Here is a 27,057-nt window from a genome sequence, read left to right as displayed (position 1 = left end):
TAAAATAGCCAAAAAAGCCAAAAAGCCAAAAAGCCAACCCACTTCCCAAACGGAGGCAAATATGTCATTTTAATGAACCTTTTATTTAAAATAAATACTTTTCACATATCTTATGTGGATAAGATATATATTACAATAAAATACACTATATTTATGTTTAGTGTTTAAAAAATAATAGTGGATACATTTATATCGGTAATGATACATCCTACTAAAAGTGGTACTAATGAGTTGGCAAATACTTTAAATAAAAAATAAAAAAACAAGACACAAACAGTAGGTCCCGTCCACTGCCACATCACTAGTGGTGCTTTTAGAGCACCACTTTTAGTGGTCTCAAGCATTATTGCATTTATATTTGTGATATCTATTAAGATACAAAAAATTTCTAGTGTAAATAGTACTTGAAAAATGCTTGGGAGCACTAAAAAATGATCACTAGAGGGAGCACTAATGATATGGCAATGGGCTCCGCCCACTTTCTATGCCTTGTTTTTATTTATTTATTTATTTATTTGCCATTCTCAATGTATTAGTGCTATTAGTAGTGTATTTTTATTTATTTATTTTTTTGTCATTCCCAATGTATTAGTGCTATTAGTGGTGTATTTTTTAGTGGTCTAAATCATTGTTGATAATACTTATGGGTGATTTGAAAAGTTAGTAAAAAGTTGACTATTTTTTTGTCATTAAATGTATAAAAAATGTGAGAAATGATATGAATAAAAATAAATTAAAAGTTAAAAATTGATTTTTTTTGTTTTTTATTTTATTTATTTTATTGCTTTCCAAATGACCCCTTAATATATAATTTAGGCCTGGTTTGACATGTCTTAAAAAAGACAAAAAGTCAAAAAATTACTCAAAGAGTTAAAAAGTTATCACTATTCACCAAAAAAATATTAAAAAATTAATTTTACATATAATTAAATTTCAGTCAACTCTGACGTCCGACAAGCGAAGCTGACATTTTGGAAAAATTGCACTAATTTAGGTGCACAAATAACATGGTGTTGTTTGGTCCTTGGGGGCCATCATGGGTCCCATTTTAATAATCTGAATCGTGCAATGTGTAGACCTCATCGAGTATTATATGCCTGAAAAAAAATCGCATTGATCGGATATCGGTAACTATATGATCAAATCAGTTAAAATTTATAAAATGGATGATGTTATAGTTAACGGTTGAAAAAAAAACTAATTCAATCAGATAGCTATCGATATCCGAGCAACGTGATTTTTTACAAGAATATAGTACTCAACGAGTTCTACATATTTACCTATTTTGATTAGCAAAACAGGACTTGTGGTGGGCTCTCACGGGCCGAACAACAACTCCAATTCAATACTCAAAAAGCAGGGAATCATATCCTAACATACATGTTGTCTTGAATTTATTTCACCGTACTGCCTATTTCATCCTAATCTTCTCCAATATATTAATTTATATAATTTTTTAATACATATTTTTTCATAAAAAACTAAAAAATTATTACAAATAATCATATTTTTTTCTCAATTTTTTAATCTAAAAAATTAAAAAATACAATCATTTTGGACATCTCAATCCTACAGTGTTGGAGAACTAAACAAGAGAGAGGGAGAGAGGGAGAGACTTTCAACTGTCGTATGGGAAAAGACCCACTTCATCAATTCAGTACATATATATCTCACAATCTTCAACGAAAAACACTAAAGATTTCATCACAGAACAGAAGAGCCCAGGCTGCGTCTCATCTCTCTCTCTCTCTCTCTTCATTTTTTTTTCAAAGAACAAGTAGTCTTACTGTGTATTGCAGGAGAAATGTTTGTTCAAGGTTCGCTTAACTTGTTCAACAGTCCACTGTAAAAGCATCACAGGTTCACACTAGAGCTCCAAAGGTAGCATTTTCAGTTCTCTCTCTCTAAATCTTTGTTGGGTTTTCATCAAAACTCTGTTTTCCATCTTTCATTGAGTCTGCCATTGTGCAGCATAACCTTCCTTCTCTTGTTGAACAGCCTTGTCTACAATCTCTTCAATCCCTCCAACACATGCTATTGGGTTCATGAATATTTCATATTTTCCATACTCTTATTTGTTTCTCAAGTAATAAAGACAACTCAGTGCACGAAACTCCTACTAAAGTAGGATTTGGAGAGGTTGTTTCTATGCTTTGAATCCAGAGTCACCAACAACGCTAACAACAAGCTTTATTGTTGGACTTAGCCGTCTTAGCAAGTAATCACTAGAAAGATATAGGATTCCTGAGCTCGGTCTAGGGGAGAGGTTGTTTCAATGATTTGAACTCCTGCCACCAAAAACACTAACAACAAGCCATACCGTTGTGTCTAGCTACCCTTATCAAGTAAAAAAGATAGGATTGATGGGGCGGTCTAGCTTGTTCTTACTACTATGCCTTTCTTTGACTTTCTTTATCATGGGTAGCCATCAATTACAGTCCTCACAAACCCAAATACTTCTTCAGCTGAGGAAGCAATTGGAGTATCCAAAACAACTGGAGATTTGGTATAACAACAGTACCATAGATTATTGCTATTTGTCATCTCCACAAGTGGACATCACATGCCATGACAACTCTGTCACTCATCTCAGAATCTTGGGTGACAAGCCCAAAAGGGTAGTAACCAACTTTCATGGATTTGCAATTCCTAATCAAACCCTATCAGAGACCTTCTCTATGGACTCTTTTGTAGCCACCTTGGCAAGGCTAACCAGCTTGAGAGCTGTTACCCTGTCCTGTTTGGGCATTTGGGGTCCACTTTCTGACAAGATCCATAGATTATATTCACTTGAACATTTGGATTTGAGTTCAAATTTTATATTTGGTTCTGTTCCTCCTAAGATTTCTAGAATGGTGAAGCTTCAAACTCTCAAACTGGATGGAAATTTCTTCAATGGTACCTTCCCTCATTGGTTTGATTCACTACCAAATCTAACCAATTTAAGCTTGTCAAACAATGAGTTCTCTGGTAAATTACCTGATTTAACTACCTTAACTAGCCTATGTGTACTGGATTTGAGTCACAATTCCTTCTCTGGTGAAATTCCCCGGAAATATAGCCGATTGGTTTGGCTTCAACGCCTTGATCTCTCATCAAATCTTCTAAAAGGAACACCTCCAGCTGCAATTTTCTCTTTTCCCAACATAACTCATTTGGATATTTCATCAAACATGTTGAGTGGATCAGTTCCCACCCATTTGACTTGTGGAAGTCAACTTCAGTTTGTCGATGTATCTAACAACAGGTTCAGAGGCTTGTTGCCTTCTTGTTTGAGCAATGCATCAGATAAGAGAGTTGTTAAGTCTGCTGGGAATTGCTTGTCAACTCATTTGGGACATCATCAGCATCCAGAATCATTTTGTGTGGAAGTTCATATGAAGAGGAAAGAATCCAAAACAAAGGATGTAGTAATATTAGCGTGTGTCATTGGAGGAGTTTTCGGAGTTTTTGTGCTTTTAGCATTCAGCTTTCTTGTTGTTAGCAGAAAATACTGCCCACGAGGAACGTCGGAGCAACATTTGCTGCATAAGGATGTGCAGGACAATTCTGTGACAGGCTACTCCTCGGATATCCTAATGAGTGCAAGTAAGTGGTCATCCATTGCCAAAAGCTCTCTTTGAACCTTTTTTTTTTTTTTTTTTTATTTTATAAATTTTTTGTTTCTAGTTTGTAAATATAATTCTTCCTAGTTTTAAGTGGTGTCCTCTTTTTTTTCAGGGTTTGTTTCTGAAGAAGCAAAGCTAGGCATAGAAGTTATGCCATTGTGTAGGTTGTTTTCTTTGGGAGAATTAATGGAAGCTACAAACAACTTTGATAAGTCTACCTTAATGGGTGAAGGTTCTTATGGGAAGGTAACATTCAAAACATATAACATGATCCCATGTTCACTACGGTCAAAAGGGTCTTGCAAGCAAGTGCCCCTAGGGCACAAGAAAGTGACGAAAATGGGATAAATGCAAGACATGTTTCATCACTTTCAAAACACTTTTTATTGTTTTCGAACTTTTTTTTTTCCCCCGACCTTTTAACAATTTTCAAAAACGTTTTTCACCACTTGTTAACAAATACCATAGTTAAAATTCCTCTCGCCTTGGTTGCTATATTAGTTATTTCTTTCACAATCAAAGTAAGTATAGGTATTAACCTTCAAACATTACATGTATTCTCTGCAAGCAGCAAAAACAACCAGAAGTAAACTAGCAAACAAGTGTTGTACTATTTGGGTGTTATTTTTACTTCACTCCATTTCTTTCAGCAGAAAATGTTTATGGAAAATATTTTCTGTATTTTTTTATATTTGATACAACAGAAAATGGAAGTCAATGAAAAAAAAATTCAGTTGACCACGGAAACAAGCATATTTGGACAAACTAAATTCTTACCAACGCCACTACACTACCACCACCTCCACCTCCACCAACCTACTACCACTATCGCAACCAAATGTTGTTCTACGAAAAAAAAAATTCATGGCAAAACATTTTCCGCCAAAATAAATAGAGCATTACTAACCCCATAGTTACTGCAATGGCATAAGTACATAGGGGGTGTCACATATGACAACATGGCTATTATCTACTCTGGAATAAGATCACATTCCAAGCTAGACAGTTAGTTACTCTTAGTTGAGCTCCATGATTGACTTGAGTACTTGGGCTTTTATTCAATTTCAGTATTACCTCCTAAACTCATCACTTCTGTTTTGGCAGCTTCACAGAGGAAGATTAGAGAATGGGACACAAGTAGCCATTAGATGCCTGACTTTGTCAAGAAGATACACAATCCGAAATCTTAAACTCAGATTGGAAATGATTGCAAAGCTTCGGCACCCACATTTGGTTTGCCTCTTGGGCCACTGCATTGATGTTAGTCGACACAACGAATCTAATGCAAGCCAAGTCTATCTTATATATGAATATGTGCCCAATGGGGATTATCGCACACATCTCTCAGGTAAGCTTAAAACATCAAATCAGCGACAGTGAACCATCAGAATATCCATATAAATTATCCAAAAACAAGTAGTCTCTTTTTTGTTATGTTTTTTCCTATCACTCTGCTTTTAAATGGTGTTGATGATTGAATGCTTATCAGCTTTGAAATGTTGTGAGAATTGCACAAGAAGGGAAAAAGTTTATAGTAGAGGTTGTTATGCAGAGTCATTGTTTGAGCAGAAAGCAGGCTATAAGCATGGCAATAATCATATCAGATTCTCAGGAACCAAACAAGAAAACTAAAGAATGAAGCATAACAACCATATATTTACATTTTGGTGATATTTGATCACTGATGTATGAATGAATCAGACAATGTATCTCCCATCTTTCTGCAAATTACACATTTGCGCGTCTGATGATAGTTTCCAAAACCATGAAATGCAACGAAACCTCCTTGTGACAAAAGCAGAAACCTGAAAAACTGAAGTTTGATTAATGGGATAGGAGCCATGAACCTCAGTTTATGAGTTAGGTCAGATTTTTCGCTTGGAATCTAAATTGTTTTGCAAATTGCCTATGTAGAGAATAGTCCAGAAAAGGCCCTCAATTGGTCGGACAGATTGGCAGCTCTAATCGGTGTTGCAAAGGCAGTGCACTTCCTACATACTGGAATAATTCCCAGTTTCTTTAACAACCGATTGAAAGCTAATAACATACTGCTGAATGAGCATCATATGGCAAAGCTGAGTGACTATGGCCTTTCTATGTTTGCAGAAGTTGATAAACCTGAGGTATGTCTCTCTCCCATTGTATGTAGATTGGTTTGGTTTGGCCTTGCAATAAATCTTTTTGTCCTTACTCCCTAACTGACATCACTCAATCTCTTGGTTTTGTAGGCAAAGGAAGATTTTCTTAAATCATGGTAAGTTCTTTCTTTGATTAAAAACCTTATTTTCAATAAAATGGAATATCCATTGGACTAACTGGAAACAGGGGCGGAACCAAAAATGTTGTTTGGTGAGAGCAAGTACACAGAATTCTTTACTATTTGATGAAGGAGATTGAAATAAAAATCAAGAGTTAAAATCAAAGGACAATAAAAACAGCAGATGGGCAAATTCAAAATAATTTTTAAAAGATGGGTAAATTTTTGTATTTTCCAAGCTCTCTGTTGGGCAATTTTGAAAAACTTCTTAGAAACTGTAGGGTAAAAAATGTAGCTTTTCAAAATACAGAAACTAGAAATTGAAATCTATATGTTAAGGAAGAGGGATGATGTGGAGCATGGGTTAAAAATACAGAAACAAGTCTCTTTACATGTGGCAAGTAAGACTGCGAACATATGACCCTTCACAGTCCTCACTAGTCTCATGCACTGGCTTCCCTGCCCTTATTATGTCAAGGAAGAGATGAATCTTGGCAAGCAAGTTTTCTTTTTCTTTTTTTCTTTTTTCTTTTTTGCAAGTTGAGTGCATTAGTAGCTGTATGTCTTCATAAATGTGTAATTGTGATTACCCAATCTTTTGCAGGCAAATGAAATCGTTAGAGGATGATGTTTATAGCTTTGGATTCATATTACTTGAGTCAATTATTGGGCCAACCATATCTGCAAGGAGGGAGGCGTTTTTGCTAAATGAAATGGTATTCACTGAATCTCATCATTTTGATGAACATCATATTTACAAGTAACACCTGACTTGTTTAGATTTCAAGCCGAGCTCAAAAGAAAGAAAAAAAATTCTAAAATGTATTCAAGTTTGGCTTGTTATGTAAAGAATCCAAGTTCAATTAGCTTGATTCGTTTTATAGCCCTACCTGCATTTTCTCATGACGCCTTTGATTTTTACGAATGGTGATAAAAAGCTTTTCCCAGGCCCTCTAAGCTTGTCTTCCCAACTTTCATTAATATCTATAGAGATCAGTTTAGCAGGTTTGTTATTGATGTGACAAATCCTGCAACTGCTTTATGCACTTTGTAGGTGTCCTTCAGCAGCCCAGATGGCCAAAGGGAGATCGTGGATCCACTTGTACTGGCTACTTGTTCACAAGAATCGCTGTCAATCGTTATCTGCATAGCGAAGAAGTGCATTTCTCCAGATTCATCTCCTCCGTCTTTCGAGGATGTACTCTGGAACTTACAGTATGCAGCTCAACTGCAGGAGGCAACTGTTGATGGTGACCAAAGATCCGGGGCACAGTCACCTTCATAAAGTTGTTCTCAGTGATATGTGCCTCAATATTTCTAGCTTTCACACACTTTGCCTATAGTTTTGTTGTTGGAAATTGTTATGTATGTGTATTTTGTATGCATGTCTATTAGTCCTGACAAAGATCAAAAGGTGAGTGATAAGTTTCTGTAAATTTTCTATGTCATTGAGCCTTCAGATAAACTTATGTGTATGACAGTTATGTTCTTTTAGAGCATGTACTCTTGTGACTGGTATTATTTCTTGATCTGCAAAGTTGGGATATATGGTTGTAGCAGAACCAAAGTACCTCTGAAGAGTAAAGTTCTTGTCACTAACGTTCCATTTATTTGGACAGAATATTTTCTATATATATATATATATATTGTATTTGATATAATGAATAACAAAAGTCAAACGAAAAATATTTTTAATGATCAATGAAAAGCAAACCTATTTAAGCAAAAAATGTTTTCTATTTTTAAAAGGCTGAAAACGTTTTATAAATTAAACCAATGTTACTAGTAGCGAAACTAGAAATTTAACGTAGAAGAGGCACAAATTAATCACAACATTGAATTTTTTCTCCCAATAATGAGATATTATTAAATTCATACATTATTTTATTTTTTCTCAATCGGTGAGATCTACAATTATCATGACTCATGAGATTGATTTACATCAACTAAATTCTATTAACCCGACAAGAAGATAAACAAAGAACTGAAATTACAATCTATAAGTCCAACACTATCAACTCAACTGAAAGAAATAACCAACTAAACGAACTCAATAATGGGTAATAAATTATCAATTGATTAAATTCTTGCTTTACTTACAAGAATGACCAAAAAATAGAATAGAACATTTTAAAAAATTTAAAAATACAAAGAATTTTACATGATTTATGGAGGGGCACTATTATAATTTTATTTCTGATAAACAATACATAATTTTTATGTATAGAGATACAGCAGTGATTTAGACCCCCTCAAATTTCAACCCCCATCAACCTCCACACACACGTGGCGGGTGGTGATTGGAGGAAGAGAAAAAAAAGAAAAAAAAAAAAAAAAAAAAAGTGACCAATCAAAAAAGAAAGGGGGTCAAAAGGGAGTGGGGGAAAGGGGGTCCCAATCTTTATTCATAGAGATAATAGTATAATTATCAAAACTTTACGGGGCACGTGACCCCTCGTCCTTAGGTGACTCCATCGCTGAATGTCACCACACTACCATCATCACTCTTACTTTCACCACCACACCACCATTACCACAGCCACTGCCACCATCACCATCACCACCACCATCACCACCACCATTACCATCACCGTTGCCGCCACCCCACCGCCACGCCACCACTTCCACCTTCACCTACCACCACCCCCACCACCCAAAATAGAAAAAAACAAAATATTTCAGAAAATATTTTCTAGAAAAAATAAAATTGATTAAAAAATATTTTCCACCCAATCAAACTGAGCATAAGATTCCTTTTCTAAACCCATATGAGGCGTTCATTGAAGGGAAAAAATACATATTAGTGGTAGTTTGAAAAAATAATTACAAATTCATGAAAAATGTTAAGGTTTTAATTATAAATATATATAAAATTTACCATTAAATTATAATAAATTTTTTAAAATATCACTGATGCGATATTTCCCCTTCATTAAACCCTCTTTACCTGTTTCCAACATAATCACTTGGACCAATCTGAAGAAAATCTTACTGAGCTATGGTTCCATCATAGCTAGGGTTCCCATATATCTTTTTTGTACTGTCACACTGCTTTCAAATTCTGTGGTGCAAGTTCTGGCATGGAAAATAACTCCAGGGGACGGGGTGGGGGAAATATTAGCTTCAATTCTTTTCCTGCAATAAATTGTAGTGAATCACAATTGAAATGTAAGATTCACTCAATTTAAGATTCATTTGTATGAATCGAATTATTTTGCTTAAAACTTGTATCAAATCGTATTGTAAATCGTAAGATTCTAACAACTATGACTTGAATTAATACAGGAAACAAGCAAGTTGCAAAGTCTAATTGCCAAAGCTATATTACACGCTTGCATTGTCAAAGATCTCTTACAGGAGACAAGGGGAAGGCTTGGATCTTCATCTTATACAACCCGTACCCCCCTCGTAGAAAACAAAAAGCAAAGGTAGGATTATACTAATATGCCAAGGAACTTTGGTGATAACTCTTCTATTTGCAATATTCATATTTACAGCAATGTCAAAGCCTGAAGGGCAGCAGAAAGGTCACTGGGAGATCACAGCCAATTTGATCCAGAAGTCAATCTAGAATGGGCAGCATTAATATGCTGGAGATGTAGTGTAGCCAAAAGCCCTTGCCAGGTCTCTCTAGGAGCACTGCCTACTTGAAAATCAATCAGTTTCTTCTGTTTCTTGTAGTAATCTTCTACTGGCTTCATCTGAAAGAAAGTTTTAATTGACAAACCATAAACTTTACTTTTAAGAGATACATGTAAACAGTATATGCAATTTAAAAAATGAAACCAAGAACCTAATAAATTTGCTCGGGTAATACTGTTATTCCAGCGGAATAAAATTAAAATGCATGTGTGGCATTTATGTTGGACCAAATAGTAAAGAAATATTCACAAACAACTGGAAAAGTATGATTTAAAACAAGGAAATATGGTTACATAAATGACAAAGGAAAATAAAAGAGTCAAAATTTACATGGTGATAAAATCATATGAAAAATAGTACACACTATGCCAAATAACAGGACACAAATCTTGTGATTTACACACGCTTTCAAATCAACAAGTGTAAAATCAGCAAAATTGATAACTTTCAGAGAATGTAATAGACTAGAGATTTTAATGGGCAACTGCTCAATTTGTTTTTGGTTTTTTGGTTTCAATGGAAACAGAAACATGCACTATCGAAACAGTAAGTTATCATCATGAATGTATTATAAAATATACTCCATGAGGCATGGACAACCCAGCCTATTTCCCAGAAATATGCCCCTCAAGCGAAAAAAAAAAGAAAAAGAAAAACATAACTTTTCCATCACACTGGAGGAGTACAGAATTGGTCATTGAATCAAGTGTAAACTTTCAACCATTGAAAACAGTGTCTAGGCTCCCATTTTCCCTTCTACCCATCAGATAATATTCTTCTACAAGAATAACAAGACAACTAATTCAAGGTCCCAGCCTAACAATATAACCTCACGGATTCAAGGGCATTAATCCAATAGGGAATCCAAGAGAAATAAGAGAATCTGAAAGCAACAATTGTTTCCTTATATGGATGTTAAAAAGATCAATAAAGTTGAGAGACAGAGAGAGATCAAATATAATACAACAGCACAAGAGCTTCCATTTAATGAGTTAGCAACCTATGAAGCAAGGACACTAGACACGGTCATTTCAAAAAAATGGGAACAAGGACACGGCGGGGGACAAAGCAAAATTTATTATTGTTTTAATATATATTTTCTATGTAGATTAATATTATATTACCAAACAATCAAAATTAATAAAACTAACATTAATTCAATATATATAAAAACCACTACATTTAAACAAATTAATAGATTATCCATTTACAAAAAAGATATTATAAATTCTAAGAGCCTCAACAATATTCTTTTTTTACTTTCTTAATTTTACACCCAAAATACATTTACAAAAATTTAAAAAAAAAAAAAAAAATACCCCAGCCATGTCCCTTGATGTGTCTAGATTTGGACACGCGTGTCCCTAGCAAAAACATAATAAAATTAAAGGGACATATGTGTCCCCGGGTCCAACACCACTACGGTGCCTATTTGAAGTATCTGTGCTTCATAGTTAGCAACCCAATTTTTTTGGGCTTTATCCATATTTTACTACCTCTCCAAATCCCTCTTGTAAGTGGGAGCCCTCGTGCACTGGATACAACCTCTTTTTTTTTTTTTGTTCTTTTCTTTTCTTTAGAAACTTGATAGCTTCCAATTAAGGCCACAGTATCTAACACCTTCACCATATTCCCCTTCTATTTTGAGATTAAGATCTCATTCTGGTGCCAATTCCTTATCTTCTAGGGCAAATGAATTAATTATAAAAGAATTTCTTTGTATTAAAAAAAGGAAAAAAATAAAAGAATTCCCATATCGGAAGCGGTTCCCCTATTTAAGTAAAGAACACTCAACTTCTTGAATTAAACTTTGCTAGAATATATCAATAGAAGCAAATCATTCTGCATGTAGCATTCAGAAATTTCATCAGAAGGAAAGTAATGGTTGAGGGACAGTTACAAGAAGTTACGAAGAGAAAAGTGTGAAATTCTATTTCAAAAGTGACCACTTCCAGTGGGGGCCCATATTCAACAACAAATTTATTGGTCCAAAGTAAGGGGAGATGGCTATACCAACACTCCATCTCTAACAAAGACAGGAAATGCCAGTTCAGGACACTAAAATGTAGTGAGAATACTGAAAACATGCAATATGTTCTCCAAATCTAGATTTTTCTTTTTGAATACATTCTCCAAAACTTAGCTTAACTATTGCATCATACCTTGAAAAGATAACACAGATGTCATAGAAAAGCCATCAAAAAGATAAAAAAAAAACAAGAATATTTCTCAACGATGATGAATTGAAAATAGTAAATACTAATTAGACTTTCCAGATTATCTTACTACCTCAAATTAAAGGATATTATATTACTGAATCCTAGTAAAATGAAATATGTCAGTTATTATGGGCTAAATAGTCGAGGAAAAATTCAAAACTGGGGGATTTTTTTTTTTTTTTTTAGATTAGTAAAACTGGGGGAAAGGGATGACACTATGCTGAACTAAATATTATAACAGAGCTAAACATAAAAGTGAAACGTACTAAAATCTTTTGATTAGAAGGAAAGGCATTTGAGATTTTTGGAATACCTGCTTGGCATAGAAATGGGCTTTTCCTTTCCAGGCACTTTCTGTATTACAAAAGGAATATTTTGATCGTGTGTCCTGCGAGGCCATATCAAGAGTTGCAGAAGCAGAGCTGCTGAAATGATCAGATTGATGAGGATGGGAAAAGATGCTATCTCCATGGTGTTCCAGCAAGCAATCCTCGGTGCATTTAAAATTCACAACCAGATCAATATCAATAAGTTTGTCAAGGATCTCCTGTAAATACAAAGCAGATTCATTATTATAAAAGTATAATTTTCCATCACATTTGTACCCTCTAAATAGGCAAGACAACATTGTCAAACAGCATCTTAATAATTATGCTGACTCTGTGAAAATCCTTAAGCTGATAAGTTTAGCTCTCTTTTAAAGTTGAAAACAAAACAGAACAATGTGCTTAGCATTTGTGCCCAAAAAGTGTTTTATGCATTGGCCTTGTGGCATTCAATTAATATTATGTTTGGTTGTTAAGGAAAGTTAGAAAGGAACAGAAATTTCTTAATTCACTTCTTCTTTTGACTTGTTTAGTTCCCAAAGTGAGCAGAGGAAGTAAATGAAACTGAGAAAATAAATAAAATATTTTATCTTAGTCCACCAATTTGCTCTCTTACTTTGTACAAACAACCATTCATTTTAACTTCCAATGCATTTATTTTTATTTTTATCTTTTTACAAAACGAAACAACAAAAAAAAAAAAAAAAATGAAAAAAATAGACTCCCTCCTACTTCTCTTCTTTTTTTTTTTTGTCCTACTATATTTCTTTCCTTTCTCTTCTCTTCCCACAAAATCAGCCACAGCCTACTCCTAGATATTTATGCAGTCAATAATGTTATTTGGTTGCTCAAGGTAAAGAAATATAAATGTGAAACTTGTTTAAATGTAAAAATGTTAAATAACTCACATTCCACAAAGCCAAAAACTTGAACTAGGCTTAGTTGAGCGTATAGTTTTATCATTCAATCCAAGATGATCAATGGTTGGGATTTCTTAATCTTCACTTAACCAGTTTTCTTCTCCTATCATCTGAGCAACCAAACGGAGGCAATGGCAACTAAATGAAGTCTTGGTTGATGTATACAAAACAAAAAATTTTTTAACATCAAGGACTTTTGGCTTACAGCTTGGATTTGTGTACGAGGAATTCCATCAAGAATAAATCCAGTTTCTCCTTTGTAATACCCATCTTCCAGCCTCTTTGACAATAGCCCAAAAATGATCTCTTCTGGAACAAGTTTCCCCTGGTTCACCGAATTTGCAATCTAAAAAACATGAACTAAGTGAGCACGAGATCGTAACTCTGTTGCACCAGAAGTGTTAAAATCAACAAGTTCTTAATGTCTGTCTTATGATTAGAAAGCTATAATGCAATCAAAGAGTAGGCCCATAAAGAATGGAGGCAGCCAAGAAACAAAGCGTGTTTCTTTGGAAGTACAGATATTTATCCACAAAACCATATTTCTATCAAATACAAATCTAAAAATTATCAAACAGAATTCCAAAATGTCTCCAGCCATCCTATAAATGAAGCAATTTGCTGAGCCTAACAGTACGGTGGGAGAATTTATCTTAGAAAAGGTGGGTATTCAATAAACAAGTATCAACGACCAAATGCCATTTACCACTGTAATTCGGCACACAATTATTGAGGTACCCCAATATTTTGCAAACTTACAAACTTGAAACCTAGCAATCACTATTTTCAAGTATCAACTTTATCTTCCATAATTGGGATATGAGGCTTGTTGACTTGATTTGAGGGTTTTGATAAATAAATTATGACGACGACAGCTAGAAACAATATGGTCATATATCTGCAACCATACTAGAAGACATAGTCACTCAAAGTATATTTTTCAGCACTTAAAATTACCAAATATATATATATATATATATACTTTTTAAGTAGACGAAAAAGGAATGTAAATCAAAACCATGGGAACTTAATTGTTGGACATCAACCACCAAATTGGGTTTTGTTTTGGTTTGGTAGTTGATATCCCAACAAGAAAATGGTTGTGAATTGAAAATTTTGGTAGTGGTGGAGTGCAAATAGAAGCTCGTCAAAACCAAAACCGTCCTCTCTATCTCTGTCCTCCAAAAAAGACCAAGAAATCCTCTCATAAAATGTATAGAGTAGTATGCACCTTATAATAGCATAACCCCATATTTCTAAACCAAAAATGTCATAATTAAACACGAAATCAAAGATGTTATGAGTTATAACTAAATCATTGATTCTTGATCATCGAAAAACGTATATCAATCCAACACTAAATTATAATAAATTGTTTTGATGAGATTTTCAATTGAACAAACAGAGAATTGATTATTGAGAAGCGAGAGAGAAAGAGAGGAGTAAACAAACTTGTTGGTAGAGAGGGGAACGAGGGGAGAGGTCTTGACGAACGAGGGATGCCATGGAAATGTGAGGAACTTGAAGAAGCTTAGAGAGCTTATCGGCATAGACGTGCTTCTTTGCACCTGGATTGCCAATGAACACCCACTGCACTCCTCTCATCCACAACGACCCATCCGAATCCAAATCCAAATCCACCATTGGCGCCAACCCCCCTGAATTTGACTCTGTTTCGTAGTAATCGTGCTCCAGCTGTTGCTGTTGCTGTGGTTGCGCCGCCGCGCCGTAGGATCGAGTGGTGACGAGTCGAAGAAAAAGCTGCATAAGAGGAGGCGCTGCCACCGCTTTCAGGTGGCTGAGTGCGGCGGCGGAGGCTTTCAGGCGGCGGATTCCGGCCATGGTTTCCAAGTCCAAGTGAAGGACTTTTCCTTTCAGGACACACACTAGAGACAGAAAGCTTCAGGGGCTGTATGGATGGATGGATATTTTGGCCTTTTTGGAAACTTGGCTATTTAATTTTTTTTTGGTAAATTATAAATACTGATTTCTTTAAAATACGAATTGTCGTGTGTTTGGAGAAATTATAAATATTTTTTTATCATAATTTTTTATTTAACAAAATTAATTAAAAAAGTAAAATTTTCAAGTGTTCACCTATACAGTAATAAAATTATCTGAATTATTAATTGAAATAAAATTTTAATATTATTAAAAACTGTTAATTAATTTGATGTTTTATTAATAAAATGACCTATTTATTATGAAATTAGAAATCTTAGGGGTATAATGTAATTTCTAAAATTACAAGAGATAATTTGTAATTTAAATAAATCTCAAGGGGTATGTTTGTAATTTATCCTCTTTTTTTTACTATTTTAATTTGGTTAAATAATTGTATTTAGAAAGTTGATTGATTATTTATTTATTTATTTATTTTTAGTTGGCCTTTATTTGTGCTATTTTAACATATTGTGGGTGTTTGGGAAGTGAGTTTTTTTAGTTGTAAGATATTATTGGAGATTTTTTTTTTTTTTTTTTGGGAAGATAGTTAGGTTTTTTTGTGGTTAGATGTGATATTTGTGAGAGAAAAAGTGAAATGATTATAGGGTTTGACGTGATATTTTGTTTGGATTGATTTTTTTTGGTTTTGTAAAACATTTGTCTTGTAGTGAAAAAAATAAAAAAAAACCCAAAAACCAACTTGCCAAACACTGCCATTATCATATTTGGGTCATAATTATTTTATCGGTAGTGCTATGCATTTATTAATATACTAATTAGTGTATCAATAGAGTGTTGCTATTAGTACCTGCCAAAATTTTTTGGACACCCATTTTATAATTTTTTTTTTATTACAATTATACCCTGAAGTAAAATTACATTAAAAGACATTATTAAATGGAACACCCACCTATCAATAAGAACTATTACTCTATAATATTGGACACCCATCCCTACCCCTACCTCCAACTCCAACTATACGTGTTCCATGTTTGTAAACCCTAAACCTATTGTTTTTCATAACCAACTAATATAAACCCTAAATCTATTATTTTTCATAATCATCTTAAATCCTGAATGTGTCATCCTCATCACCATCATCAACGCTATTGAACTTGAAAGTTTTGCTTCAAGTATAACGTATACTTCATCACTTATTTTACTGTGTAGAGCAATGGAGGACGATGACAACAATTCTAGTGAGACCAGCGTTCCATTAATAAGTTTATCTATCTTGTATTAACATTCTCGGTCGTTTTCGGCCGTTCTTGTTTCGTTTGAGTTGTTCGGTACTGGTTTGCTGACTATTAGAATTATGTTCGGTAATACAATACTGAACATAATCCTTTCGTTCAATACATAGGTTCCGAACATTAATGCAGATAGTCAGTTATGTAATTTTCTTTGTTAAACTAACTTAAAATGGAAAAGAGTGAATTGCAATGGATTTAAGTTATGTATTTTGAATGGATTTAATTCATGTTATTTTAAGTTGTGAATTGGAATGGATTCAAGTTACACAGTGATGAACAAATTTTGTTTGGACATACAGTGCTGACAGAATCATTATTGTTTGACAAAACAGTTCTGAACAAAATACATTTTTTTGGCTAAACAGTGGTGAACAAATTCAAAATCATCACTCGAATCTGTTGATCTCCTATCGAGATTCTTGAATTCAGGACATTTAGATGAAAGCTTTAATCTGGTTCTTCTGGCTTGTCTCTAAAAACCCAGATGTAGAAACTGAGATTCTCAAAGAAATCAATGAGAAATCCGAAGCTCCGATCTACGAAGAAGTGAAAGACATGGTTTACACACACGCATCGCTGAGCCAGACCAGGAGACTCTACCCACCCATCCCCATTGACTGAAATCAAGCTTTAAAGAATGATGTGTTGCCAGATGGGACAGTAGTGAAGAAGGGTATGAGAGTGAATTACCATACTTACGCAATGGGGAGGTCAGAGGAACTGTACTGGACCAAAGCTCCAAACTTTGAAGATTGAGTGAGTCAGGGAAGGAAAGGGATGAAAAATTAGGTGGGTGTGCATTTCATTGTGAAAATATTATGAATATGTGTAGATTTGGTAATAAGTGGGGTGTCCAAAAAAATATTATTAAAATTTAGGATTTAGGATTGGGGTCCAAAGAAATGGGGGGTCCAAAGAATTTTGGTAGGTGCTAATAGCAGCACTCGTATCAATATTAGTTATGATATTATTATTGACCATACTCATTATATAAATTACAAATATAAAAAACATCTTAAATTATGTCACATCATCAATTGTTACATTAGTTAATACACTAATTGGTGTATATAACATTATTCTTATTTTATTTATGTCATATTATTTCTCTACCACATCATTTTAAATTCAATTTATATTTTACATTTTTTAGTAAAAAATTTAAAAATATACTAATCTAATACTTTCCAAAACAACTTTTTAATTTGATAATTGTTAGAAAAAAAAAATTGTAAATTGAATGTAACATTATATTTTATTAATTATTTTAATCTATTTTCTTTTAATGAGTTATTTAATCGTAACCCTTTTCCGAAACACCTCTTTAATGTGTGGGATTTGTTTGATTTAAAGTTAATATAATGTTATATATAATCATTGTTTTTAGGGTAACTCAGCAGCACTCTCTTGAAAACTTTGATCTATGTGAGTAAAACTATGTGCCCAACATGGTTATTAGAATCTTGATTCGGATCTTATGATTCTACGATCTTATGATCCATTTGGGCACAATCGATCTGGATTGTGTAAAAAATCCCTTATAGGTAGGATCTTTCGATCCTGGTAATAGGATCTTATAGGATCGTGAAATCCTGATCCAAGTCCGATTCTATCCGATCTAATTTATAAGCCTTGTTTTATATTGTATAATCTATTTTATTGTAAATTTTATATTTGTCATCTAAATATCAATTTATGTACTCCAAATTAATATTAAAAAAAAAATAGTTTGAATTTAATAAACAAACTAGGAAACAAACATTTAATATAATACCAATTTTATTCACCAAAAAAAATATAATACCAATTTAAGAAAACTAAGTAGTTAAGAAAACAAACTTAGCTTTAGTGGTGTCTAAGGAGGGTAAAATGATTGCAATTTTACCCTAATTTTTGGAGAGACAATTTTCGTGACTTGAACCCGCTCTATAAGGGATGCTAATAACAAACCTTATCATTCAGTTAAGCCGCTCTTTTAACTTCTCAATTTATTTTCATATTCGACTATGTTAAATATTGTTTCTTCACTTTTTATGCATATTGTAAGTATTATGTTATAAAATTCTTCTTCTTCACCTTCTTTTTTAATGAATGCAAAACTTTTGTTATCAAGTTTTCTATTATGTAATATTATATTTACATTTTACATGGAGTATTATATGTTTCACAGTATCTTCACTTCTCTTTAGTAGAATATAAGCTTATTTTGTGTATACATTTTAAGAAATGTTTATTTAAATTAAATTATTATATAATTTGCCTTTTTCAATAGGATCTTACGATCCTCGATCCGATTTTACGATCCAATCCTATAAACACCTCTAACGATTCAATGTAGTATCCCGATTTTAACAACCTTGGTACCCAACTTGATAACATCAAATAAGTTTTCATTCTGCCGGTAGAAATTGGGTAATAGATCTGTGTCATATTCACTATTTGAATTCTGGACCGTGTTACAAATTGTTCAGTTGTTGTAATTTGTTTCATTGAATTGGTCATCACAGTTCACATCATCCATCATGTTATGTAACTCAACCTCAAACGTCGATATTGTTAAACTTGAATGATTTAGCGAGGCAAAACATGTTTTTGCATATCGGCATAATTGTCCATCATGAATTTTTTTGAGAAAATATCATTTTTTTTTTCAAATTATCACGCGTTTTTCACGTTGACTCCCATACTTCGATTTATTTCAATTTAGTATCTAAACTTTTCGCAAATTGATCAATTAGACCCCTGCCGTCACCTTCTGTTCACAATTAGACAGAATGTGCTGATGTGGGAGACAAATTGATTTTTAAAGTATAGTTTGGGGGGCAAATTGATTTTTAATTTGGGGGGTAAATTGATTTTTAAGGTATAATTTTGGGGTAAGATGAAATTTTAAATGAACTTTGGTGTCACATCAGTACATTCCGTCTAATTGTAAACGGAATGTGATGATAGGGGCCAAATTGATTAAAAAAAATGTGAAAATTTGGGTGTAAAATTGATATTAATTGAAGTTTGGGGATCAACGTGAAACATGAGTAATAGTTTGAAGGACAAAATGATATTTTCTCAAATTTTTTTTTTTTTGGTCATACCACAGCATCTTGTAAGATATGAGCATTGACCTAGGTGTGAAAATTTTCCATCTTTTACATAAGTTGTCGACCAACTATGAAAATGTGAACCCATCCATACCCTTGATAGTAACATTGTACAATCCAGACGTGTACAACAACATAATGTCCATGTCCAATGTTACAAACAGGGCACATCATGTACCTGCAAACTGATCACATCATAATCATGGCCAAAAACTTCAAATATCGATCAGGATGGTTACTTAGAATTAATCTGATTATAAACAAAGCGCATACTGCATTTACATTCACCATTGAAGATGTTACGAACGAAAAAAAATAAAACATATAATCATAATATGAACATTGGTTGTAAACCAACATTACAAAAATATTCAAGCTATCAATTAAGATGGGATATGAACTTGCATCACTAATTGTGAATGTGAATTCATTATGGCTTTTGGGTACTGTGACATATGTTCAAACACTGAACATCCCTAACCCAACCTAACCTTCAACTCATACAGCATTATTGAAAACACTAACCATCCCAATTCCAACACATGAATGTGAAAATAAAATTGTACTAATCCTATTATGAACTTTTCAACTCATACAGCATTATTGAAAACACTAACCATCCCAATTCCAACATATGAATGTGAAAATAAAATTGTACTAATCCTATTATGAACTTTGTAACTTGACGTTACAAAAATGCCCATGATATCAATCAAGACAGAATATGACATATGTTCAGACCATCAACCCTACTCCAATCTAACCTTTAATGCATACCGTATAGCTAGAAACACTAACCACCACGAAATCCCAGGAAAAAAAATGAACATATTTGAACGCCCACCTCGGTACATTCGACAATTTGAGCAGGAAATCAACATACACACTCATACCTCCATCGATCATCCACCATATTCACATCCGTTGAATCAACATTTTCAAAATGCAAGATCATGAGGTCAATGCAATAATCCAAAATCAAATACCCCACATCTTGCTCTATGGAGATTGACCATTCCAAACGTAGAGACAATCTCAATATATATGGGACACCCAAACTAACGTGTATAATGGGAACACCAATAGGGTATAATAGTTCATAATCAACACATATTTACACCAAATGAGATATCATGGAATACATTCATATTTAAATAGGTCTTTTTTAGCTATAAAAAATTTCATAGAACTTTATAATAAACAAGTTCCCATAATAGAGCTTATCACTAAGTGTAACGCCCCAAAATATTTACATGAGGATCAGGTTCACAAGGATGAAACAAGAACTTGATTCAAAGTGAGATAAAGAAATATAAGCTTAAAAATGATACGTTGAGGAATTAAGGGTTCACTCTCCAGATGCGCATATATTCATTTCCACTATAAAGCATAGTTCACAAAGTACATGCATATGCTAGGGGTGAGCAACAAATATTTCGATCTACCCAAACCGACAAAACCAAATCGATTCGCCCTATTTTGGACTAATGCGTGATAACGAGAGAATGATTGTGGATTGATTTTTTCCTATCCAACTAGTTTTGGATAGATGACAGATTTGAGGTTCCTTTGGCTGCAACTGAACCGCCAAACCGCGAGCACCCTTAGTAATTTGTAAGACTTTGTGTTTTCAATTTGTTTATATATTTTGTTTGTATTTTTAATTGAAAAAGAGTTTAGATATTTTGTTGTGTTTTCAATTTGTTTTCAATTTTGAAATCCTTTTATCAAATGGCAACGATTGATAATTTGGTATTTTTGTATGAAAAATATAAGACTTAATTTTGTCATTTAAAAAAAAAATCAAATTAAATAGTTTTTGAATAAAAAAAAGTAATGAAATAGTTTTGATAATGCATGGTTTTCTTATATGTATTTATTATTGGTATTTGACAATTTACTTGATAATCTTTTGGTTATGTTGAGTTGGATTATTATTCTAAAAAAAATGTTGACAAGTTGTTTATGTTCAAAATTTGTAAAAGTTTAAATTGCCAAACCGGTTCACATCCATCCGCGCGATCCGCATCCATCAATTTGACAGACGGATGTAGATTGATTTTTTCAATCTGCCCATCCGACGGACGGATAGAGGTTTCCTGACTGTAACTGAACCGCGAACACCCCTAGCATATGCAACCTATATTCATATCTCAACATCAACATGAACATAAAGTATGTGCATAAGTTCATTAAATTACAAAAGTAAACTAATTGCTTTAGCCATTACACAAAACTAAGACGACATTCCTTTTATCAAATAAGTTGTTCGATAGTTACTATTTAATTACGTCAATGCCCCTAGGCCTTTACATGAAATAACAAAAAGAGCATCCTAGCTCATCAATCCACAATATCAGCCATAAGGTGGCAGCACACCATCTGGACCTAAAAAATGGTTATCCACGAGGGGTGAACCGAAGTTCAGTAGAAAATCTCTATATTGAAGGAATACGCACAGAAATGAAATATAATCATGATGCAAGTGATACATAATATAGTTCCCATGAGATTTCATAATTTCAAAATATTCATAAAAGTATATGTAATTCAATCTATTCTCATAAATTATAAGACCTAAGGTAAAAGCAACAATAATGAATCCCTAGGCTAGTATCTGTCGGTAGCCCTGAATACATGGGCCACCAATTAACACCCAAACTTTATCGGGTATTAGCTGGAAAGAACATGGTACCTACTCTCGCATGGGTTTCTGGTCTTTCACCAAGGACACTCTCTAGCTTAATTCACCAAACTATACTACCTGGATTCATTACTCAACAATAATCAACGAAGTTCAACAATTTGTTTAATGACACAATATACAACTTCTAATCGTCGCCAACAACAGTATCATAGTACAATTTCTTAATCGGTTTAATAGAGTGTACAAATGTTTCATATTCCACATTTCCAAATTAATTTCCAAAATTCACATATTCACAATAGTCAACATACTCAAATTAACAATACACTATTTCAATTTCCAAAATGTTGATTCATTCTTCATTTTCTCCAATTTATGCAATCTTAATGAAATTAGGTTTTCTCTCTAGAAATTTAGGAATTTTTCCAATTATTACATACACTAAGGCATCCTCAATCCCAAGCATGAATTTGAACAAGATAATTGAAAAAGAATAACCTTCCATCACAAAATCCCAAATTTCATACCCAAACCATAGCTCTCAAGAGATATATGCAAAATCCTTTCATATTTTTCATAAATAACATACCACATATTCTCATTCAAGCTCATATTCAACAAAAGCAAGAAATCCCTACTTTAATCAATAAGAGGAGAAAAATCCTAGAATTCGACATTGCCCAAACCTGAATTTTCTTTGATAGATGTCCAGCCCTTGTTTAGCTCAACAAAATAGTTAAAAGGACTAGGGTAGGACTCTTCTTCTATGTAGATGAAATCAAGGCTTGAAGGTATTTTATAGAGAGAGAAGGTGTGAGACCCCTAACTTTTGCAAATCCTAGTAAGGTCCTTACTTTCGAGTTATTATTATAAAAGCCCTTAGTTTCTCGTTTACTCGCAATTTTAACCCTAGAATTGAAAATGCATTCCGGACGAACTCATACAACTCCGGTAGCTTAGTAATTATTTCTAAGAATCTAATATTAATTATTTAACTCTCTAATGATAGATTGATCGCTCAATTTCTGAATTTTGTCGTTTTCGATCAGTTAGCCACCATTTAATTCAAAACGAAGCAACTCAAACCAAATTATTTTTTCTAACACTATTTTTATTAGTTCTACACTTGAAATAGATATACTAATTGAGCCCAAGCCCTCACACTTTATTTAAATTGCACTTTAGCCCCGAATCATTCTTTTTATATATAAAAAGTACAAACCATTATTATATTCTTTATACTCAAAATATCTATATTATATATAGGAGTTTGTATGCAAAAATAATTTGAAAAATCACACAAAATCCTCCCCACATGGCCAGCCACCTTGATGTGTGTATATGTTGTACTTGTTGAAACATATTGCATGAATCTGGGAAGAAAAATTGACCAAGTAACCATGAACCAAGGGATGTGTTTGTACCTTTAATTCTATCCTAGCTAAATCTATAACTAGGTCATGTTTAACATTTAATTAGGCCTCCTAATCACCCCACATTTCATTATACTTCAACTAAATCGAAAACTTTCACATTCTATTGGAACCAAGGGCACTTCAGACAATTCACCTCAATTTTTCTATAAATACACCACTTCCCTCAACACTTTTTGTACATCAAACACACACACGCGCACACACACTCTATATTTTTCAGCAAAGAGGAGAGAAAAAGGAGAGAAAGTGTGGGCTTTGAGAGAAGAAGGAAGAAAGTGAGCAATCTTGCACAACAATCCTTCTAGGCAAACTAGTAAGCTACAACATAACCATCTCTTTTATTTTCTCATTCAAAAACATGATATTAGAGGCTTAAAGTATTATTTTCAAATGTGTATATATGGTATTTATGTGTTTAAATAAGAAGAATTGAGCCTTGATCGCCACCTTGCATGCATTCTCTCTCAGAATGAAACAAAACTATCTTTTTCTATCCACTTCTTACATTATTTTCGAAGACACATCTTCAAACTAAAAATCTGAGTTATTTATATATTATTTAGTATTTTCATCTAAGAGAAGTGGAAAATTACTCATGGTTACCCCCTTTTTCTACTATTTTTCCTATTTCAAGTTTTGTGCACCTATGACTTGGTATTTTCAGCCCATTTCCAAAAATTATAGACAAATACAAAAAAATCCTCTTAAACTCAAATTTATATCAAAACGTTCCTTAAAGTGTTAAATCTCAAGTAAAATTGGTTTTACAAAAAATGAATGAGTGGTTTGAGAGAAAATCCAATTTTTGTAATGGTCGACAAATCTGAACAGCGTTGGAGTATTTTTTTAATAACTAAAATTCTATGGGCCTGTTTGGTAACGTTTACGTTTTCAGTTTATATTTACAAAAATTTTATAAACTGATTTTTGTTTATTTTTAGAAAAACATAAACTACAAACGCATTTGGTTTAGACAAAATATTTAAAAAAATTTACAAATATAAAAAAGAGTGAGAAATGGCAAGTGGCGGCGGGTGGTGGGTGGTGACGAGTGGTGGCGACGGAAGATGGTGGTGGAAAATGGTAGCGAGTGGATGGTGGTGGGTGGGTGGGTGACGGTGGCGGGTGGTGGGTGGTGGGTGGTAGATGACGGGTGGTGGTGGGTGGTGGCGAGTGGGTGGTGGTGGTGGTGGTAGCGGGTGGTAGGTGGTGGTGGCAGGTAGGTGGCGGATGGCGAGTGGTGGCGGATGGGTGGTGGTGGCGGTAGGTGGCCGATGGTGGTGGTAGGTGGGTGGGTGACGGTGGCGGGTGGTGTGTGGTAGCGAGTGGGTGGTGGTGGCAGGTGGTGGGGTGGTGGTGGCAGGTGGGTGGCGGGTGGTGGTGGGTGGTGGCGGGTAGTGGGTTGTAGCAAATGGGTGGTGGTGGTGGCGGCGGCGAGTAGTGGGTGGTGGTGGCAGGCAGGTGGGTGGTGGGTGACGGTGGTGGTGGTGGTGGTGGTGGGTGGTGGTGGTGGGTGGGTGGCAGGTGGGTGGTGGTAGCGGGTAGTGGATAGTGGTGGTGGCGAGTGGTGGGTGGTGGTGGCGAGTTGGTGGCAGGTGGGTGATGGTGGTGGAGGGTGGTGGTGGCAGGTGGGTGGTGAGTGGTGGTGGCATGTGGTGGTGGGGGGTGGGTGGTTTGTAGTGGTGGCAGAAGACGATGGTGGAAAATGGTGGCGGATGGTGGCGGGTGGTGGCTAGTGTTAGGTGGTAAAAAAAAAATAAATTCAAAATTCAAAATGTAAACACATTTTTTGAGTTTACATTTTTTGGCCAAATTTATCAACTGAGACTATTGATTTATAAATCAAAAATTTACCAAACAAGTTTTTATTTGAGTTTTTTTAAATTTTTGTAAATATAAACTGAAAACTGAAAACGCGAGTGTTACCAAACAGCACCTAAGAAAACTATTCCATTTCCAAAAAATGATTATGAAACTAGATGAAATTATCTACAAATCATGGAAAGGCCGAGTTCGGGAAAAATCTGAAAAGCCACTTGATAGTTATCTTTCAAGTAGACTGAATATGGAAATTTGTTATAGTTAAAAATTTCATGTTCTTAGTTGATTAAATGTGCTTCTTATTGTTTGTTCAAGCTTTAGTATGACATCTACATAAGTTTGTGGTTGTATTACCTTAATTTTATGCTATGAAATGCTCGTAGAAGTTGTTATTTTAATTACTTGTTCCAACCTTGACTTAAAACACTTAACACAAAATTGTTTTAACCTTAACTTAAAACATTTAACACAACAGGAAACTTAATACGAGTGATGTTGGGTTTTTGATCACTTGAATAATGTTATGAGATAATGCTGGTGCTATATTTGAATTAATTGGTGGGACTTGTTCCCTAATTAAAGGTTAAGTCTCGCACAAATGGTTGTTTCAAAACCCTTGAATAAATCGGTTGTATTCGGATCCTCGATGTTTATGATGAATAAGGTTGGAGGAGGTTCTAAGCAAGACCCTTATTTTTACCACCTCTTTTAAGGTCCTTGGTTGGTGCTACGCGATATGTAACTGTTGTAGATATCTAACGTAATGTCTACAAAGTAGCAAATGTCACACCCCACTTTTTATTACTCGGAAGTATTACCAAATTCATTACTTAATTCAATTTCAAAGATAACATGCGGAAATAAACTCTTTAGTCTAATAAGTAGAAATAAATAACCATTCTCTCATCCGAATGCAAATTAAATACAACATGAGCATACTGAATAAAATGCCCGAAGGCTTACATCATTAAAGAATCAAGAAGAAGAGTGTAACCGTTTTATATATATGGCATTCCGCCAACACGAAAGAGGCCCCGTGGCCAACAAATAAGAAGATCCAAATCTTATAGCACATCCTGCTTATTACCTGAAAAAGATTCAACAACGTGGGATGAACATATAGTCCAGTAGGGATCTCAACATGGCCCTCAAAAATAACAACTTACAGATAGCTATGATCATGAATGCTCAATCTCATACTAGAATAGTAATGTGACAGTTTATACAAAATATACATAAGTATGTACTTTTCTCGAAAATAGCCATTTCATTCAATGCTATAAGCGATTCATCTTTCTTTTCATTACCCCTTGTTCCCAAACTTTCATAAACAATAACAACTTAGAAAACAATTCCACTAAGCCCATTATTTTTCTCCCATTTTCCATACTTACAACAGATTTTTCCCTTTTTCAAAACATACTTTCAAATACCTAATTTTCCTTCACACTTTCCCAAAATCTCATAATGGCATTTTGGTTTATTCCCAGCACATTCATATCTATATATGCATGCCTTTAATAGAAAGGAGATAACAAATCATCAACATGTATATAATTAACAAATGAGGCAACTTGGCCCTCCAAAACTGTAACCATCGCAATACATGATATACTCAGATAGACTGAGACAATAATAATAAAGCTCTACTCTACCGGCTAAATCAGTTCTCCAGGCGCTAACTGGAAGGTAACGGTACCTTTGGTTATAAGCGCAGTCAGTTCTCCAGGCGCTAACTGGAAGGTAACGGTACCTTTGATTATAAGCGCATCATATAATACTAATAATCACAATACAACAGAGCAAAACCAACAAGTGTAATACATACACATGACCTATCAAGATACATAAGCAAAGTATTAAAGTATATGAACACATAGGTGTGT

The 27,057-nt window shown here is 34.1% G+C and overlaps 2 protein-coding genes across 2 annotated transcripts; one reads left to right on the top strand and one right to left on the bottom strand.

Moving 5' to 3' along the window:
- Nucleotides 1-1,593: 1,593 nt before the first annotated feature.
- On the top strand, nucleotides 1,594-7,402 carry LOC114315577 (Leucine-rich repeat protein kinase family protein). The gene is made up of 7 exons (XM_028262178.2): nucleotides 1,594-3,588; nucleotides 3,721-3,854; nucleotides 4,713-4,956; nucleotides 5,523-5,731; nucleotides 5,837-5,862; nucleotides 6,470-6,581; nucleotides 6,920-7,402. The coding sequence occupies exons 1-7, from the start codon at nucleotides 2,364-2,366 to the stop codon at nucleotides 7,148-7,150; spliced, it is 2,181 nt and encodes a 726-aa protein (XP_028117979.2). The 5' UTR covers nucleotides 1,594-2,363; the 3' UTR covers nucleotides 7,151-7,402.
- Nucleotides 7,403-9,162: 1,760 nt separating this feature from the next.
- LOC114315578 (putative adenylate kinase 7, mitochondrial) lies at nucleotides 9,163-14,904 on the bottom strand. The gene is made up of 4 exons (XM_028262179.2): nucleotides 14,425-14,904; nucleotides 13,178-13,318; nucleotides 12,040-12,273; nucleotides 9,163-9,566 (listed from the first exon to the last, which is right to left on the bottom strand). Exons 1-4 carry the CDS (start codon nucleotides 14,812-14,814, stop codon nucleotides 9,405-9,407), a joined length of 927 nt encoding a protein of 308 aa, XP_028117980.2. The 5' UTR covers nucleotides 14,815-14,904; the 3' UTR covers nucleotides 9,163-9,404.
- Nucleotides 14,905-27,057: the final 12,153 nt, after the last annotated feature.

The sequence above is a fragment of the Camellia sinensis genome, chromosome 15 (assembly GCF_055761805.1).
Source record: "Camellia sinensis isolate YWXY chromosome 15, ASM5576180v1, whole genome shotgun sequence".
NCBI lineage: Eukaryota > Viridiplantae > Streptophyta > Magnoliopsida > Ericales > Theaceae > Camellia > Camellia sinensis.
Note: the sequence above shows the minus strand (reverse complement) of the source record. Positions and strands in the feature narration are given on the sequence as shown.